The sequence below is a fragment of the Rutilus rutilus genome (assembly GCF_951802725.1).
Source record: "Rutilus rutilus genome assembly, chromosome: 8".
NCBI classification, from domain to species: Eukaryota; Metazoa; Chordata; class Actinopteri; order Cypriniformes; family Leuciscidae; genus Rutilus; species Rutilus rutilus.
In genome coordinates, this window is record NC_140222.1 from 18,870,328 (window position 1) to 18,887,993 (window position 17,666).

General features: G+C 37.7%; 1 protein-coding gene across 9 annotated transcripts in view; it reads left to right on the forward strand.

The window, feature by feature from the left end:
• LOC311295879 (uncharacterized protein) overlaps positions 1 to 17,666 on the forward strand; it is a 166,563-nt gene that overhangs the window by 130,418 nt on the left and 18,479 nt on the right. For 3 of the 9 annotated variants that reach the window (XM_084417414.1, XM_084417421.1, XM_084417415.1), the window contains 25 exons: positions 4,044 to 4,217; positions 4,394 to 4,567; positions 4,719 to 4,889; positions 5,401 to 5,574; positions 5,733 to 5,903; positions 6,044 to 6,214; positions 6,488 to 6,661; positions 6,791 to 6,961; positions 7,114 to 7,284; positions 7,835 to 8,008; positions 10,621 to 10,791; positions 10,933 to 11,103; positions 11,321 to 11,494; positions 11,658 to 11,828; positions 11,921 to 12,091; positions 12,386 to 12,559; positions 12,704 to 12,874; positions 13,024 to 13,194; positions 13,748 to 13,921; positions 14,417 to 14,587; positions 14,732 to 14,902; positions 15,084 to 15,257; positions 15,425 to 15,595; positions 16,378 to 16,548; positions 16,747 to 16,920. In XM_084417414.1, the coding sequence (XP_084273540.1) occupies positions 4,044 to 4,217; positions 4,394 to 4,567; positions 4,719 to 4,889; positions 5,401 to 5,574; positions 5,733 to 5,903; positions 6,044 to 6,214; positions 6,488 to 6,661; positions 6,791 to 6,961; positions 7,114 to 7,284; positions 7,835 to 8,008; positions 10,621 to 10,791; positions 10,933 to 11,103; positions 11,321 to 11,494; positions 11,658 to 11,828; positions 11,921 to 12,091; positions 12,386 to 12,559; positions 12,704 to 12,874; positions 13,024 to 13,194; positions 13,748 to 13,921; positions 14,417 to 14,587; positions 14,732 to 14,902; positions 15,084 to 15,257; positions 15,425 to 15,595; positions 16,378 to 16,548; positions 16,747 to 16,920 (4,305 nt within the window). The remainder of the gene's footprint in view (positions 1 to 4,043; positions 4,218 to 4,393; positions 4,568 to 4,718; positions 4,890 to 5,400; positions 5,575 to 5,732; positions 5,904 to 6,043; positions 6,215 to 6,487; positions 6,662 to 6,790; positions 6,962 to 7,113; positions 7,285 to 7,834; positions 8,009 to 10,620; positions 10,792 to 10,932; positions 11,104 to 11,320; positions 11,495 to 11,657; positions 11,829 to 11,920; positions 12,092 to 12,385; positions 12,560 to 12,703; positions 12,875 to 13,023; positions 13,195 to 13,747; positions 13,922 to 14,416; positions 14,588 to 14,731; positions 14,903 to 15,083; positions 15,258 to 15,424; positions 15,596 to 16,377; positions 16,549 to 16,746; positions 16,921 to 17,666) is intronic. The other 6 variants (XM_084417419.1, XM_084417418.1, XM_084417417.1 and 3 more) reach the window with 6 other exon arrangements.

Consider the following 17,666-nt stretch of genomic DNA (forward strand, 5'->3'; position numbering starts at 1 on the left):
TTATTCAAGCATGCTAGTGTCTTTTTATCTAGGAAATGTGTCACTGAATCAGTAGAATTCTAATTGTTACAAATTGCTCTGAGACATAAGGTTAGGGGTCCAAATGCAGCATTTAATAACAGGAAACTCAGGCAAACAGGCTAATCCAGAAAGCAGGCAAATAGTCAAAACCATGGAACAGGAAACCAGAAGAGTGTAATGTTCAGAGTAAATACATACAAGTCTTCACAAAAAGTGAGTAGATACACAGGTTTTAAATAAACAAAAATCCTGAAGGGAGGTGGAGCGGAGGCGGACCAGGAGGTTGGACAGAGGGCCAGGACTGTGGAGTGGAAGCAGTACTGGAGACTGAGGCAGATCGGGGAGCCAGGGCGGAGCAGGCAGAGTAGATGACCAGGGCAGAGCCAGCTGGGCAAGTGGTCAGGGCGGAGCAGGCTGGGCAGGTGGCCAGGGTGTAGTTGATGAGAGAGAATATAATCTCACTGGAGCTGAAGACCACCATGGCAGAGCAGATGAACACCACAGTCAGCCAGACATGACTGGAGACCCCAAGGAGAAGCAGAATACCAACACAACAGGGCAGACAAGACTGAAGCGACCGCTGTGGTTGTATCAGGGAAAACAGAGAGTTCATGAGCAGACACTGTAACCAGGGAGTACAATTGATGGTGGAAGAACCTCTGGGACCTCTAGACTAGATGCCACCACAGAGATGTCAGTTGCTCGCACAGACATCAGCAGTGTGTCCACCAAAGAGGGAGCTGGTCTCAAACACCTAGGGACTGACTTGGTAGGTTCAGGTGCAATGTTCATGATGGCTGGAAATTCTGGTGTGGCATCCATGATGACTGGAGACTCTGGCATGGCGTCCATGATAGCTGAAGACTCTGGCACACCAGTCATGATGGCTGAAGGTTATTTCGTGGAGGCCATGACAACTGAAGGCTTTGGCATTGTGGGCATGACAGCTGGAGGCTCTGGGGTGTCAGCCATTACGACTGGAGGCTCTGATCTTGGGACCACTGGACTGGAAAGTGCTATGAGCACTGGACTAGCCACCATAAGAACCAGAACATATGTTAGGGGAACATAGTGAGCATCAACACTCTTTGGTTTTCACAGTGCATTGTAGGACTTTACGGAGCACATGTGTCAGTGCCCTGGAAGGATTCTGTGGTTTATATAGGCTGGGCTTAAGGTAATGAGCAATAGCTGAAAGCAATTAGGCAGTTCATTATAGAATAGCAATGGACTAGGGTGCACTCTGGTTGATATCCAGGGCACTCCAGCTGGTGGTCGTGACACTAAAATGTAAAAAAAAAATGTTGAAGAGTAAAGTTATTGCAGCTCACACTACTGAATATTTGTGATGCAATCTGGGAAAACCCACCACATGGTGAAATTTTACATTTTACAGGTTTTGATATTTGACACGTTACCATATTAAAGCTGGCTCCAAGCCCTTTCTAAATCTGTTTTTTATTTCTTTCATCGTTTGTCTGTAACAAAAGTTATGGTTATATGAAGTCGGCTGATCACTATGATTTTCAGGAACGGAATTTTGGAAAAAAACAGGTTTAATTAACTGTCACGTCCTGCTAGCTGGACGATTGCTAGCTTCACAATATATCACAAATTTTAGTAATCATCATAGATTAGTTATCATTCAAAAGCTTACAAACTCAAAATTCATCCTGTGTAAACCGTTTTGAAATTGGACGATTGAGAGGCGAGCAAGATCTTTCAAGCGAGCATCTTCTTCAGACTCTGTTGTTCTCTTGTGCTCCGCATCTCACGATAATTTTGGATAAAATAAATAAAAACTTGCGTGCCGGTGTAGTTTACACAAAATGCACATTGATATACAGTATCTTTATTATATTATGTGGTTTATTTTAATACGTGAACTGTCTTTGTAGTGTTAAGAGAAGGAGAGCTATGGGCGAATATATATATTTTTTTTTTTAACCTCCGCCGTGTGTGTTCTTAAAGAGAAGACATAGTCTTTTCAGCTTGCCACTATAAATCGCTTTTTTTTCTGCACTAAACTAGTGAATTTTGCTAAGATATATTCAGAGATGATAGACAAGATGTTATAGAATTTTGACAAAAGACTGACATTCGATCTATTTTTAGACCTTACTGAAAACGTACCAGCTCGACATCCCAGGGTTTTCCCAGATCGCATCACATTTACTGTTCATATTAAAATAATTGGTATAAATGTAATCTTTGTATTTATCAAATATATTACATGTATCTCGTTCTGTGATATGATTTATTTTCCCTTGTAGGCTAAATGATTGTCACTTAACAGACAAAAGCTGTCCAGCTCTGTCTATAGTTCTTGGATCAGATACAAATCTGAAAGAGCTGAACATAAGCCATAATAATCTGCAGGATTCAGGAGTGAAGCTGCTCTGCGCTGGACTGAAGAGTGTCAATTGCAAATTGGAGATACTGAAGTAAGTTATGTGACAATCCCTAATGTTGAGTCAAAATGCAGATCCATCTGTTAACTTGGAGTCAGTTAATCTGCCACAGAACCTGCTTCAGCTCAATGAAAATTGTAGGCTTTAATTCCTGCATTAACAGTACATTCCAGGTCCAACAGCATTTCATTGGGTTTTAAGTGTGGATTTAATAAGGGCATTTCAGTACTTTCACTTTCTTGTTATTCAACAATTTTAAGGTTGAAAGTCCGATAAGACTTTCACACCTGTAGAGTTTTACATACTTGAAACCCTATAAGTGACTGTAAACTGGAGATTCTTTGGTGAGTTGTCTCTGTGCCTTTTGTGTTCACTTTTTTGAGTTTATTTTGCAATTTATTGTACAAAGAACAAAATATATTCCACATTAATAATAAATAATATTGAGGTAATTCCTAGAATAGCTGATTAATCCGTTGAATGTTTCATTTCTGTTGTAGACTTTCAAACTGTAGTATCAGTGAAGAAGGATACAAAGCTCTGACTTCAGCTCTGAGATCAAACCCTTCACACCTGATAGAGCTGGATCTCACAGGAAATGATCCTGGACAATCAGGAGTAAAGCTGCTAAATGATTTACTACAGGATCCAAACTGTCAACTGAAGACACTGAGGTGAGATATGATTAAATAATATGCAGGTGAATTATTTATAGAAATGTTATTTCACTGTTGCATTAAAGTAAATAATAAAGACAAACACCTTAACAGTTTCAGAATCAAATGCTGTTTTTCACCAAGTTTGGCTAAGAACTAAATTGAGTTCTGCTTCATCTTCTCTTCTGCAGGTTTTTGGGTCCTGCTGCAGATGAAGCCTGTCAGTATGTAAATAGAGTTGTGGGTAAAAATCCGCTATTCCTGAGAGAGCTGAATCTGACTGGACGTAATGTAGGGAACATGAAACAGCTTGTTCCTCTACTGCAGGATAAACACTGTACACTTAACACACTGATGTGAGTATTTGACTTTAATTGATACTAACATTATTGAGTGGGAATAAACTAGAAAGCTCAGGAATAGTGAAGATTGATTTTCTGTGTGTATTTTCAGTCATGTACATTTATACATTAATATGCATTTGTAAACATCATTTTTAAGTAATGACATTAAAGGTGCACTATGGATTTTTTTTGTGTAAAAAAATTACAAAAATCAGTTATTGAGTGAGGATGTAAGTATGTCAACAAGTATGTCAGATCTAAACTGTCCTCTTGCCTTACCTAAGAAATCCCATAATAATGATTTATACATTTGAATTTCAATTTGAAGTTATTCGTTTGTGAGTGGTTAACGTCTCAGACTGTATATATTTTGTGTGCATACTGAGGTTGCTGGAGTGTTTGCATCTTATTTTAACAATAGCTACTTAGAAATTGAATTAGTCATATAGCTGCTGATTGATTTAAATTGGTAACCCCCTGTTGCTATTTTGGGGATAAATGAAAACACAAAAAATACATTTGTTTTTGTTCCATTCACCACTATTGAACAAGTCCCGTAGTGCAGCTTTTTCTCAGCATAGAACATGTTATATATATATTTTTTTTTTTAGACTTTCAGACTGCAGTATCACAGAAGAAGGTTATAAAGCTCTGGCTTCAGCTCTGAGATCAAACCCTTCACACCTGATAGAGCTGGATCTCACAGGAAATGATCCTGGACAATCAGGAGTGAAGGAGCTCAATGATTTACTACAAGATGAGCGCTATAAATTAAAGACCATCAGGTGATAAAACCTTGAAATATTTAAAACTGAATTAGAGATGTGAAAATCAGCTGTATGAAAATAGATAGAGGGGTCAAATGGACCAGTCTGGAATATGAATGACATGAACTGGAACACAACTGAATTTTTGAGAAAAAATATTGTAAAACACAAATTATCTTATACACTTCCTGTAGGTTTCTGAAAAGCCCTGCTGCTCAGGAAGCATGTGACTATCTCACAAAAGTTATAGGTAAAAGTCCATTACTTCTGACAGAACTGGATCTGAGTGAAGATAAACTAGGAGACCTAGATGGGAAGAAACTATCTGCTCTTTTGATGGACACTCATAGCAAACTGGAGAAAATGAAGTGAGTGAACATGAGTTACATGTTCCACTTATTCAATTATAAATGACCGTCAGACACATTTGTGAGCAGATATGAATACTTGTTGGTCTGATGTGTGTTGAATATGTGCTGAATAATAAATATTATTATTTATTACTGTTTTTGTATTTAGGCTGAATAATTGTGTGCTGACAGAGAAAAGCTGTTCAGTTCTAGCTACTGTTCTCTCCTCCAAAACCACCCTGAAAGAGATGAACCTGAACAACAGCCGTCTGCTGGACTCAGGAGTCAAAGAGATCTGTGAGGGACTGAAGAATCCTGTGTGTGAGCTGAAGATACTTAAGTGAGTACACCTCACCATCAGCTAAATTGAACAATGAATGTGAGCAGTGAGATGAATATTGCACATTATCTGGTGATGGGAATGTTATATATTGTTGAATGTGTCCACCATCAAAAGCATAAAAAATGTAAAATTACCAGTTTTCTAACTAAAATGACACAAATAATTTTTGTTGACTGTACTAAAATATAAGCAAGCACAAGAGACATGGAAGCCGAATGAGGCGGACCGAATGTTACTGAGAAACACCTGCAACATACACCAGCCTTGAGTCCCGCAGGGACCTAAAAGGAGGAGTGACAACAGTGGAAGAAGAAATAGGACCAGACCTGGGACTTTATGTTTCTGTTTTTGTCTATGTTTACGCAGCTGTCGCCAATGAGATGGCTCCTTCTCTGTGTCTTGAACTTTATTACAGTATTCAATAGATTGATAGTATAATATTTTGTAATTGTGCAGAATGAATTTGGACCACAATGTTAATTTAAATTCTTGGTTTTATTATTTGTAGACTTTCAAACTGCAGTATTACTGAAGAAGGATATAAAGCTCTGGCTTCAGCTCTGAGATCAAACCCTTCACACCTGATAGAGCTGGATCTCACAGGAAATGATCCTGGACAATCAGGATTGAAGGAGCTCAATGATTTACTACAGGATCCAAACTGTCAACTGAAGACACTGAGGTGAGTGTTTTTAAAACAATGTTCAATTGTCATAAACCAATTTTAGCTGAAACCATCAAAGATGGTTAGAAAAGATTAGCATTTATTACAACCCCTTTCACAAGCTTGTGAACACATTTGTATGGCATATAATGTCAATGTATTTCCTCTTTCTCCAGGTTTTTGGGTCCTGCTGCAGATGAAGCCTGTCAGTATGTGATTGGAATTGAGGGTAAAAACCCATTATTCCTGAGAGAGCTGAATCTGAGTGATCATAAACTAGGAGACTCACAAGTGAATCAGATCTCTGCTCTACTGCAGGATAAACACTGTAAACTCAACAAACTGATGTGACTATTTTATTCATTTCTTATTTTACATTTAAAGTAGCTAGAATAAGTGACCAACATACATTAATCCTCTGTAATCACTTAATATTGGCAACAAGCACATTGTGTTTACAATTTCTCCCTCATGTTCATCATTTTAGGCTGCGTAATTGTGGTCTAACAGAGGAAAGCTGTTCAGCTCTCGCTACAGTCCTGAGATTAAACTCCAGTCTGAAAGAGCTTGACATGAGCAACAATAAACTGCAGGATTCAGGAGTGAAGAAACTCCAGGACGGATTAGAAAATACAAACTGCACACTGGAAAAACTCAGGTGAGTTTAACAAACCATTCTCTTTTGTTCAAAGTTAGAATGACTGTAATAAACAAAACAAAAAAATGAAAATACATTTTTCTGTCAACACCCCGTCACCACCACCCCTTTGACCAGAAGAGAAACCATCATTTGATTTTAATACCATAAAATCCTCTTTTGTTAACATTATAAATATTAAAATGCATTTGAAATCTTTACAATTAAAAAAAAATTATAATGTATATAAATTTTATCATTTTTTAATTTTATTTTTTAAATGTCCTTTTCTAGACTTTCAGACTGCAGTATCACAGAAGAAGGTTATAAAGCTCTGGCTTCAGCTCTGAGATCAAACCCTTCACACCTGATAGAGCTGGATCTCACAGGAAATGATCCTGGACAATCAGGAGTGAAGGAGCTCAATCATTTACTACAGGATCAGAACTGTCGACTGAAGACACTGAGGTGAGTTTTCTTCAAATTAAAGTGCAATGGTTTTAAAACATTTTTAGTTGAAAATTGCCAACAAGTCTTTGACAAGCTTGTGAAAAAGCCTTATAGCTGGTAATGTTAATGTACTTATTCTCTCTCTAGGTTTTTGGGTCCTGATGCAGATGAAGCCTGTCAGTATGTGAGAGGAATTGTGGGTGAAAACCCGTTACTCCTGAGAGAGCTGAATCTGAGTGAACATGAACTAGGAGACACAGGAGTGAATCAGATCGCTGCTCTACTGTTGGATAAACACTGTAAACTCAACACACTCCAGTGAGTATTTTTTTCATTATTATTATTATTATACATTTAAAGTATCTTAAATAACTCAAATGACCAAAACACAATATTATTAATTCATCACTGAATATTGGTATCAAGTACTTTGTGTTTGTAAGTTCTCCTTCTCATGTTCATCATTTTAGGTTGCGTAATTGTGGTCTAACAGAGGAAAGCTGTTCAGCTCTTGCTACAGTCCTGAGATCAAACTCCAATCTGAAAGAGCTGGACATCAGCAACAATAATCTTCAGGATTCAGGAGTGGAAGAACTACAGAAAGGATTAGAAAATACAAACTGCTCACTGGAGAAACTCATGTGAGTTTAATGATCCATTGTTTAATTTTAGTAATATTGTTCTCTTTTGTTCAAATTTAAAATGATTGTAGTACTGTACACTAAGGAAAATGAAAAGAAATTATTCTGTTCAATTCACATTTATTTGTATAGCGCTTTTCACAATACACATTTTAAAGCAGCTTTACAGAAAGTGCATGAGTCCATATTACAATTTGGAGTGTTCTGATATCAGAGCTTACCGTCTAAGTATTTCAGAAATGTATATATACAAAGTCACAGTTCTCTCTATGTTCACCCGCTGTAAAAGCAGAAAAATATTACTTTATAAAACTGGTATAAAGAAGAAATCAAGGATTAAGAATCAAATTGTCGGCGCTCCATACTCAAACCGTGCGGCAGCAACACAAAGTGATGTAATGAAACTGGGTGATGTAACGAAACCCGCCTGTCACCAGACCAGAACTTCTCTGACCAGAAGAGAGAATAAATTAAGTGAATTTGAGGTGTTATACAATGTTCACTAATATTACTTTTATGATAGATTTACTTCAAAACCTCTTTTCTGTAGACTTTCAAACTGCAGTATCACAGAAGAAGGTTATAAAGCTCTGGCTTCAGCTCTGAGATCAAACCCTTCACACCTGATAGAGCTGGATCTCACAGGAAATGATCCTGGACAATCAGGAGTGAAGGAGCTCAATGATTTACTACAGGATCAGAACTATCAACTGAAGACACTGAGGTGAGTGTTTTTAAAGTAAACAATGTTCAGTAGTCTTAAGCCCATTTAGATGAAATAAAATAAACTGTCAAAAAAATACTGTTATAAAAGTTAAGTCAAGTCATCTTCATTTATATTGCGCTTTTAACAATGTAGATTGTTCCAAAGCGGCTTTACAGAGATACAAGGATAATTTAAAGTAACAGAGATTGTTTTGGCTTTATAGCAGTTCTTGAATAAAGTTATTTTCCAGCTAAACTTAATTTGATTGATTCACTTCCGTCACAACGATCGTTAGTAATTAACTTAGGGGCCACTAACACGACACGGTTTTAACAGGAAACTCTACACAGACTTTAAACACGAAACCTGTGAGAACGCTGATGGCGTGCACATGCTTATTACGAGTTCAGTCTATTGGTATACGCATTTGAATATATGTGCGCAGGTTTGTAATTCCCTCCAAACCAAGTCTTAAAAAACTACTTGTCTGGCCTTAACATTTTTGGTATAGAATTTTATCACTTCGGGGTAGATACGCGAACCGAATTTTCCCGACAACGCTTTATCTGTAGAGTGGTAAAGGAATCCTCCATAAGGAGAAACTAGTTGCCACTTTAGCACCCCGCTATGACATCGGGTCCAGGCGCAGGTCCTTCATAAGATCTGGATACAGCCTGGATTCGGCAGGCTGCAGGAAAACCTTGGGATAAACAAAAACACTAAAATTAGCGTAGATGCCATTCTTTTTATGATGTAACGAGTGCATCAGGATTTATGGAAAGTGTTCCCGGTTCCGGCTGACCTCATCTATGCAGCCTAACATTGAATTATAGAAGTCTATAATGTGTTATGTATATGCTAGGTCAAAGAAATGTGTTTTTAGTCTAGCTTTGAACTGACAGAGTGTGTCTGCTTCCCGGACAATGGTAGGAAGACTGTTCCAAAGTTTTGGTGCTAAATAGGAAAAGGATCTACCACCAGCAGTCGATTTTGATATTCTAGATATTATCAACTGGCCGGAATTTTGAGATCGCAGTAGATGTGAAGGACTATGATGCGTTAAGAGTTCGCTCAAGTACTGCGGAGCTAAACCATTTAGTGCTTTGTAAGTAATCAGCAATATTTTAAAATGTATACAATGTTTAATAGGGAGCCAATGCAGTGTTGACAGAATGGGGCTAATATGGTCGTACTTCCTGGTTCTGGTAAGAACTTGAGCTGCTGCATTTTGGACCAGCTGTAGTTTGTTTATTAAGCGTGCAGGGCAACCACCCATAATAACATTACAATAATCTAGCCTTGAGGTCATGAACACATGAACTAATTGTTCCGCATTTGTCAATGAGATATGACGTAATTTAGATATATTTTTAAGATGGAAAAATGCGGTTTTACAAATACTAAACACGTGACTTTCAAATGAAAGATTGGTATCAAAGAGCACACCCAGGTTCCTAACTGACGACGAAGACTTATCAGAGCAGCCATCAAGTGTTAGACAGTATTCTAGGTTATTATATGAGGAAGTTTTTTGTCCAATAATTAGAATCTCTGTTTTTTCAGAATTTAGTAGTAGGAAATTACTAGTCATCCAATTTTTTATATCAGCTATGCATTTCATTAATTTTGTGAATTGGCAGTTTTCGTTAGGTTGTTAAGAAATATAGAGCTGAGTATCATCGGCATAACAGTGAATTAAAATTAAAAGTTAATTAAACTAAAAGAAAGCTTATACTGTATATTCTGACTAGTTTACTATTTTTTTTATAAAACACCATATAGTATTTTTTACACAAAATGAATAATAAAAACAAGTTTAAATGGGTACATTTTCTATAAATATTATTTTCTGACATAGCCTACTCCAGTTCTTGTTAAAAAAACACTAAACATGCAAATTCTGTGCATTTTGGGCACTTTTTGTTTGAAATAATACTTATTTTGTCCATCAAAAGTGTGCTTTCACTTTAATTGAGCGTGAGCAGCAGCAAAAATAGACTCGGCGCCGAAACCCACGCTTCACTGCTGCTCACGCGATGCTCCTGCTTGCTCACGCGCTGCTCCTGCTCGTGGTGTGAATGCACTCATTGATTAACATGCACGGCGAAAAAAATACGCGCTGCTCATGCGCCACTCAAGCTTGCGGTGTAAAACTGCCGTAATTCACGAGGTTTCCTGTTGCGTTCCGTTTGCACGTGTGATGCTGATGTTGCACGATGTTAATCATGCCGGATGCATTTGACCGGCATAATATCGGCATATGTCAGACTAACCGGCCGGTCACCGGTCATGGCCGATCACAATAAAATTGGCCAATTCCGGTCACCAGCCGATCAATCAGTGCATCTCTACGAGTAACACCAATAGAGAGATACAACCACGATCGGATGATAAGAGCAAATCATTTGTGACTCGAATGAGAGCTGTCTCAGTACTATGGTATGGTCTAAATCCTGACTGAAAATCCTTGCAGATATAATTTCTTCCTAAAAAGGCCTTCTGCCTTTTCTAGTATCTTTGGCATAAAGGGTAGATTCAAGATCAGCCTGTAATTAAGATAAAAAATGATTAAAAGCCGTTTCACAAGCTTGTGAAAATAAAATATATAAATGTATTTCTACTGTTTCCAGGGTTTTGGGTCCTGCTACAGATGAAGCCTGTCAGTATGTGAGAGGAATTGTGGGTAAAAACCCGTTACTCCTGAGAGAGCTGAATCTGAGTGAACGTGAACTAGGAGACACAGGAGTGAATCAGATCGCTGCTTTTCTGCAGGATAAACACTGTAAACTCAGCATACTGATGTGAGTATTTTTTGTTTTGTTTTCATTAAACATTTAAATATCTTAAATATATCAGATGAACCAGATCAATTCTCAGGAATCACCTAATAGTGGCATCAAGTATTTTGTGTTTGTAAATTCTCCTCCTGTTGATCATTTTAGGCTGCGTAATTGTGGTCTAACAGAGGAAAGCTGTTCAGCTCTCGCTACAGTCCTGAGATCAAACTCCAGTCTGAAAGAGCTTGACATCAGCAAAAATAAACTGCAGGATTCAGGATTGAAGAAACTCCAGATCGCATTAGAAAATACAAACTGCTCACTGGAGAAACTCAGGTGAGTGGTCTTAATAATATTGTTCTCTTGTGTTCAAAGTTAAAATTACTGTAGTAAACTAAAGAAAACGAAAATTCATGCTTTTGTCACCAGATCAGACCTTCTCTGACCAGAAGAGAAAATAAAGTGTATTTGAGGTTTTACGAAATAAAACACGGTCACTAATATACTGTAAATATTATAAGAGATTTTGTTATTTTAAACCTCTTTTCTGTAGACTTTCATACTGCAGTATCACTGAAGAAGGTTATAAAGCTCTGGCTTCAGCTCTGAGATCAAACCCTTCACACCTGATAGAGCTGGATCTCACAGGGAATGATCCTGGACAATCAGGAGTGAAGGAGCTCGATGATTTACTACAGGATCCAACGTGTCAACTGAAGACACTGAGGTGAGTGTTTTTTTTTTAAATATTGTTCAATTGTCTTAAATCAATTCTAGCTGAAACTATCTAATATGTTTATAAAAGCTTTGTGCTTATAAACAGCCCTTTCACAAGTTTGTGAAAATAAAATGTATGGCAGGTAATGTCAATGTATTTCCTCTTTCTCCAGGTTTTTGGGTCCTGATGCAGATGAAGCCTGTCAGTTTGTTAGAGGAATTGTGGGTAAAAACCTGTTACTCCTGAGAAAGCTGAGTCTGAGTGATCATGAACTAGGAGACACAAACGTCAAGAATCTTGTTCCTTTGCTGCAGGATAAACACTGTAAACTAAACACACTGATGTGAGTATTGTGTTCTTATATTATTGTATATGTTAGCATCAAGTACTTTTTGTTAGTAAATTAAATTGTCTCTCTCCTGTTGATCATTTTAGGCTGCGTAATTGTGGTCTAACAGAGGAAAGCTGTTCAGCTCTCGCTACAGTCCTGAGATCAAACTCCAGTCTGAAAGAGCTTGACATGAGCAACAATAATCTGCGGGATTCAGGAGTGAAGAAACTCCAGGACGCATTAGAAAATACAAACTGCACACTGGAGAAACTCAGGTGAGTTCAATGAACCATTGTTTGATTTTAATAATATTTTTTTCTCTTTTGTTCAAAGTTAGAATGACTAGTAAACAAAACAAAAAATGAAAATACATATTTCTGTCAACACCCCGTCACCACCACCCCTCTTACCAGAACAGAAACAATTGTTTGATTTTAATACCATAAAATCCTCTTTTCTTAACATTATAAATATTAAAATGCATTTGACATCTTTACAATTTAAAACCAATTTTAATTTATATTAGTTTGATCATTTTTAAAATATTTTTTTAAATGTCCTTTTTCTAGACTTTCAGACTGCAGAATCACAGAAGAAGGTTATAAAGCTCTGGCTTTAGCTCTGAGATCAAACCCTTCACACCTGATAGAGCTGGATCTCACAGGAAATGATCCTGGACAATCAGGAGTGAAGGAGCTCAATCATTTACTACAGGATCAGAACTATCAACTGAAGACACTGAGGTGAGTTTTCTTAAAATTAAAGTGCAATGGTTTTAAAATATTTTTAGTTGAAATTGAGTTGAAAATTGCCAAAAAGTCTTTAAAAAAGCTTGTGGGGAAAAAGCCTTATAGCAGGTAATGTTAATGTACTTATTCTCTCTCTAGGTTTTTGGGTCCTGCTGCAGATGAAGCCTGTCAGTATGTGAGAAGAATTGTGGGTGAAAACCCGTTACTCCTGAGAGAGCTGAATCTGAGTGAACATGAACTAGGAGACACACGAGTGAATCAGATCACTGCTCTACTGTTGGATGAACACTGTAAACTCAACACACTCCAGTGAGTATTTTGTTCATTATTATTATTATACATTTAAAGTATCTTAAATAACTCAAGTGACCAAAACACAATATTCTTTAGTCATCACTTAATATTGGTATCAAGTACTTTGTGTTTGTAAATTCTCTCTCTCCTGTTCATCATTTTAGGGTGCGTAATTGTGGTCTAACAGAGGAAAGCTGTTCAGCTCTTGCTACAGTCCTGAGATCAAACTCCAATCTGAAAGAGCTTGACATCAGCAACAATAATCTTCAGGATTCAGGAGTGGAAGAACTACAGAAAGGATTAGAAAATACAAACTGCTCACTGGAGAAACTCATGTGAGTTTAATGATCCATTGTTTAATTTTAGTAATTGTTCTCTTTTGTTCAAATTTAAAATAATTGTAGTACTGTACACTAAGGAAAATTAAAATAAATTATTCTGTTCAATTCACATTTATTTGTATAGCGCATTTCACAATACACATCATTTCAAAGCAACTTTACAGAAAGTGCATGAGTCCATATTACAATTTAGAGTGTTCTGATATCGGAGCTTACTGTCTAAGTATTTCAGAAATGACCAATACAAAGTCACAGTTCTCTCTATGTTCACCTGCTGTAAAAGCAGAAAAATATTACTTTATAAAACTGGTATAAAGAAGAAATCAAGGATTAAGAATCAAATTGTCGGCGCTCCAAACTCAAACCGTGCGGCAGCAACAACACGAAGTGACGTAATGAAACTGGGTGACGTAACGAAACCCGTCTGTTACCAGACCAGAACTTTTCTGACCAGAAGAGAGAGTAAATTAAGTGAATCTGAGGTTTTATACAGTGTTCACTAATATTACTTTTATGATAGATTTACTTCAAAACCTCTTTTCTATAGACTTTCCAACTGCAGTATCACAGAAGAAGGTTATAAAGCTCTGGCTTCAGCTCTGAGATCAAACCCTTCACACCTGATAGAGCTGGATCTCACAGGAAATGATCCTGGACAATCAGGAGTGAAGGAGCTCAATGATTTACTACAGGATCAGAACTATCAACTGAAGACACTGAGGTGAGTGTTATTAAAGTAAATAATGTTCAGTAGTCTTAAGCCCGTTTTAGATGAAATATAAATAAACTGTCAAAAAAAATACTCTTAATGATGTTTTATAAACAAAGTTCGGGAGGAGCACGTTCAAATAATCAATCCAATCTACTCGTCATCAAACAATTACATCTACCCTAATCAGCACAACAAGAAGTGTATATATATATCCACTCTGTCAACTCACCTAATATTCCTTGACAGTTTTCCAGCATCCCTCCACCACCCCGACTCCTCACTCTTGGCTCAATCTTTTACAGCCAGGAATACGGGGGGAGTACTCTGGGTTCGGGCCGAATACCGAGCCCGGAGCCCTCTCCTCGGACAGCACGCCAAATATGCTTTTATTCTATCTGACTTATTTGTAAGTGTGAACTAGTGAATAAAAGTTTAAAAATGATTACAAGCTGTTTCACAAGCTTGTGAAAATAAAATATATCAATGTATTTCCACTGTTTCCAGGTTTTTGGGTCCTGCTGCTGATGAAGCCTGTCAGTATGTTAGAGAAATTGTTAGTAAAAACCCGTTACTCTTGAGAGAGCTGAATCTGAGTGAACGTGAACTAGGAGACACAGGAGTGAATCAGATCGCTGCTTTTCTGCAGGATAAACACTGTCAGCTCAACATACTTCAGTGAGTTTTTTTTGTTTTGTTTTTATTAAACATTTGAATATCTTAAATAAATCAGATGACCCAGATCAGTTCTCAGGAATCACCTAATAGTGGCATCAAGTATTTCGTGTTTGTAAATTCTCTCTCTCCTGTTTATCATTTTAGGCTGCGTAATTGTGGTCTAACAGAGGAAAGCTGTTCAGCTCTCGCTACAGTCCTGAGATCAAACTCCAGTCTGAAAGAGCTTGACATGAGCAACAATAATCTGCAGGATTCAGGAGTGAAGAAACTCCAGAACGCATTAGAAAATACAAAGTGCACACTGGAGAAACTCAGGTGAGTGGTCTTAATAATATTGTTCTCTTGTGTTCAAAGTTAAATTACTGTAGTAAACTAAAGAAAACGAAAAGACCAGATCAGACCTTCTCTGACCAGAAGAGAAAATAAAGCGTATTTGAGGTTTTACGAAATAAAACATGGTCACTAATATAAATATTATAAGAGCTCTTTTCTGTAGACTTTCAGACTGCAGTATCACAGAAGAAGGTTATAAAGCTCTGGCTTCAGCTCTGAGATCAAACCCTTCACACCTGATAGAGCTGGATCTCACAGGAAATGATCCTGGACAATCAGGAGTGAATCAACTCAATGATTTACTACAGGATCCAAACTGTCAACTGAAGACACTGAGGTGAGTATTTTTTTAAATATTGTTCAATTGTCTTAAACCAATTTTAGCTGAAACTGTCAAATGTGTTTATAAAAGCTTGAATAAATGAGCTTATTAACAGCCCTTTCACAAGTTTATGGAAATAAAATGTATGGCAGGTAATGTCAATGTATTTCCTCTTTCTCCAGGTTTTTGGGTCCTGATGCAGATGAAGCCTATCAGTTTGTTAGAGGAATTGTGGGTAAAAACCCGTTACTTCTGAGAGAGCTGAATCTGAGTGAACATGAATTAGGAGACACACGAGTGAATCAGATCACTGCTCTACTGTTGGATAAACACTGTAAACTCAACATACTCCAGTGAGTATTTCTTTCATTATTATTATTATTATTATACATAGACACCACAGTCAAACCAGTAAACATATATAAAAAGAAATAACAATGACAGTGTGGCGAGCACGACGAGGGTTGGAGAGCGTGGCACGAGGCCGGTGGCGTGATTACTGATTACGAGCAACACCTGCACAACGCACCGGTCTCGTATCTCTCATGGAGAAGCAGAACTACAAAGGGGGAGCGACGACGGTACGGGACCGGTGCGTCGACTCGCACAGGTGTCACTCATCAGTAATCACGCCACCGGCCTCGTGCCGCTCTCTCCAACCCTCGTCGTGCTTGCACTGTAGGTACAAATGATTTATTGTACCTTTCTGTTCTAATTCTCTGTTGTAAAATTCTACCAGTTGACCTATTACTCATAAATTTATGATGGAGAGGGTGAGTGGGGTCATTGAGGATTTGGTCAGTCTTTTTTAAGATAAGATCATTGTACATCTGAGCTGCCAACACCTGGTCAGGACCGATGATCTTACTGGCCATCTTGATCATGCACTGCAGTCTCTTTTGGTCCTTAACATGCATGTTGCCACACACACAGATAAGGCCAAAGGACAGAACACTCTGGAGGACACTTTTATAAAACATTACAAGAATGTGTCTGTCTAATCTAAAATCATATAGTTTCCTAAGGACGTACATCCACTGTTGCATTTTATTAGCTTTATTTATTGCACATTCATTAAAAGTTAGTTCAAGTACATTGTATGTATAATTTCTCCCTCTCATGTTCATCATTTTAGGCTGTGTAATTGTGGTCTAACAGAGGAAAGCTGTTCAGCTCTCGCTACAGTCCTGAGATCAAACTCCAGTCTGAAAGAGCTTGACATGAGCAACAATAATCTGCAGGATTCAGGAGTGAAGAAACTCCAGATCGCATTAGAAAATACAAACTGCACACTGGAGAAACTCAGGTGAGTTTAATGAACCATTGTTTGGTTTTAATAATATTGTTCACTTTTATTCAAAGGTAAAATAACTGACCAGACCAGACCTTCGCTGACCAGAAGAGAAAATAAATAAAGTGTAATTTAAGGTTTTACGATGTAAAACACGTTCACCTATATTAATTTTATAATAGATTTGTTTTTTCCCCAAAATCTTTGCTGTAGACTTTCAGACTGCAGTATCACAGAAGAAGGTTATAAAGCTCTGGCTTCAGCTCTGAGATCAAACCCTTCACACCTGATAGAGCTGGATCTCACAGGAAATGATCCTGGACAATCAGGAGTGAAGGAGCTCGATGATTTACTACAGGATCGAAACTGTCATCTGAAGACACTGAGGTGGGACATGATGAAATAATACAAAAAAAAAAATATGCATGTGAATTATTTTATGTTGCCCTTTGTCACAACGTGAAGGCTGAGGTTTTTTTCAACCAGTGGGGATTTCTTTAAGACTGCAAGGGAAGTTTGGCTTCCCCTATAATTTAAAAAAAATGTATGGTCAAATATGTACTATTGTGTAAACATTTTCTTGACTAAAAATGCGTTAGAAAACGTTCATCTCAAAGACAAGTTCGTTCAGAATCAGTTACATATAGCAGGTCGGCTGACTCGATTTCCATCTCTTACAATCACGTAGCTTGACAGTGCATTTCCCTGTTGAAGCCCAGCGTCCATTGACTTCAATGGGGCTGCTTTGAACAAGACGGTCATTGGATAAATGCTGCGATTATGTCCTGCCCACGGACGCTCTGCGTCTCTGGAGGTGAATGAGGAGTGGGCTGGCCTGGACTCCGGGCTTCTGCGTGATGATTGGTGGGTCTGTCGAAAGACTGCATCTCCTTTTGATTGACAGTGATTTCATAAAATAAAAAGTCACTGATGCTGAAGCTATTCGAGCTCAGTCCCATCACAGATTTTGCAAGTGTAGTCGAAAGATAAACTGCTGCATCCTATTTCTTGGTATTTGTTTGTCGAAATTGCTAGCCAATTTTCATAATACATTTCACACAATTATACATTTATTAGGGATGGGCATTTTTCAAAAATATTGCATTCGAATATTCGGGCTCATAAAATTCGAA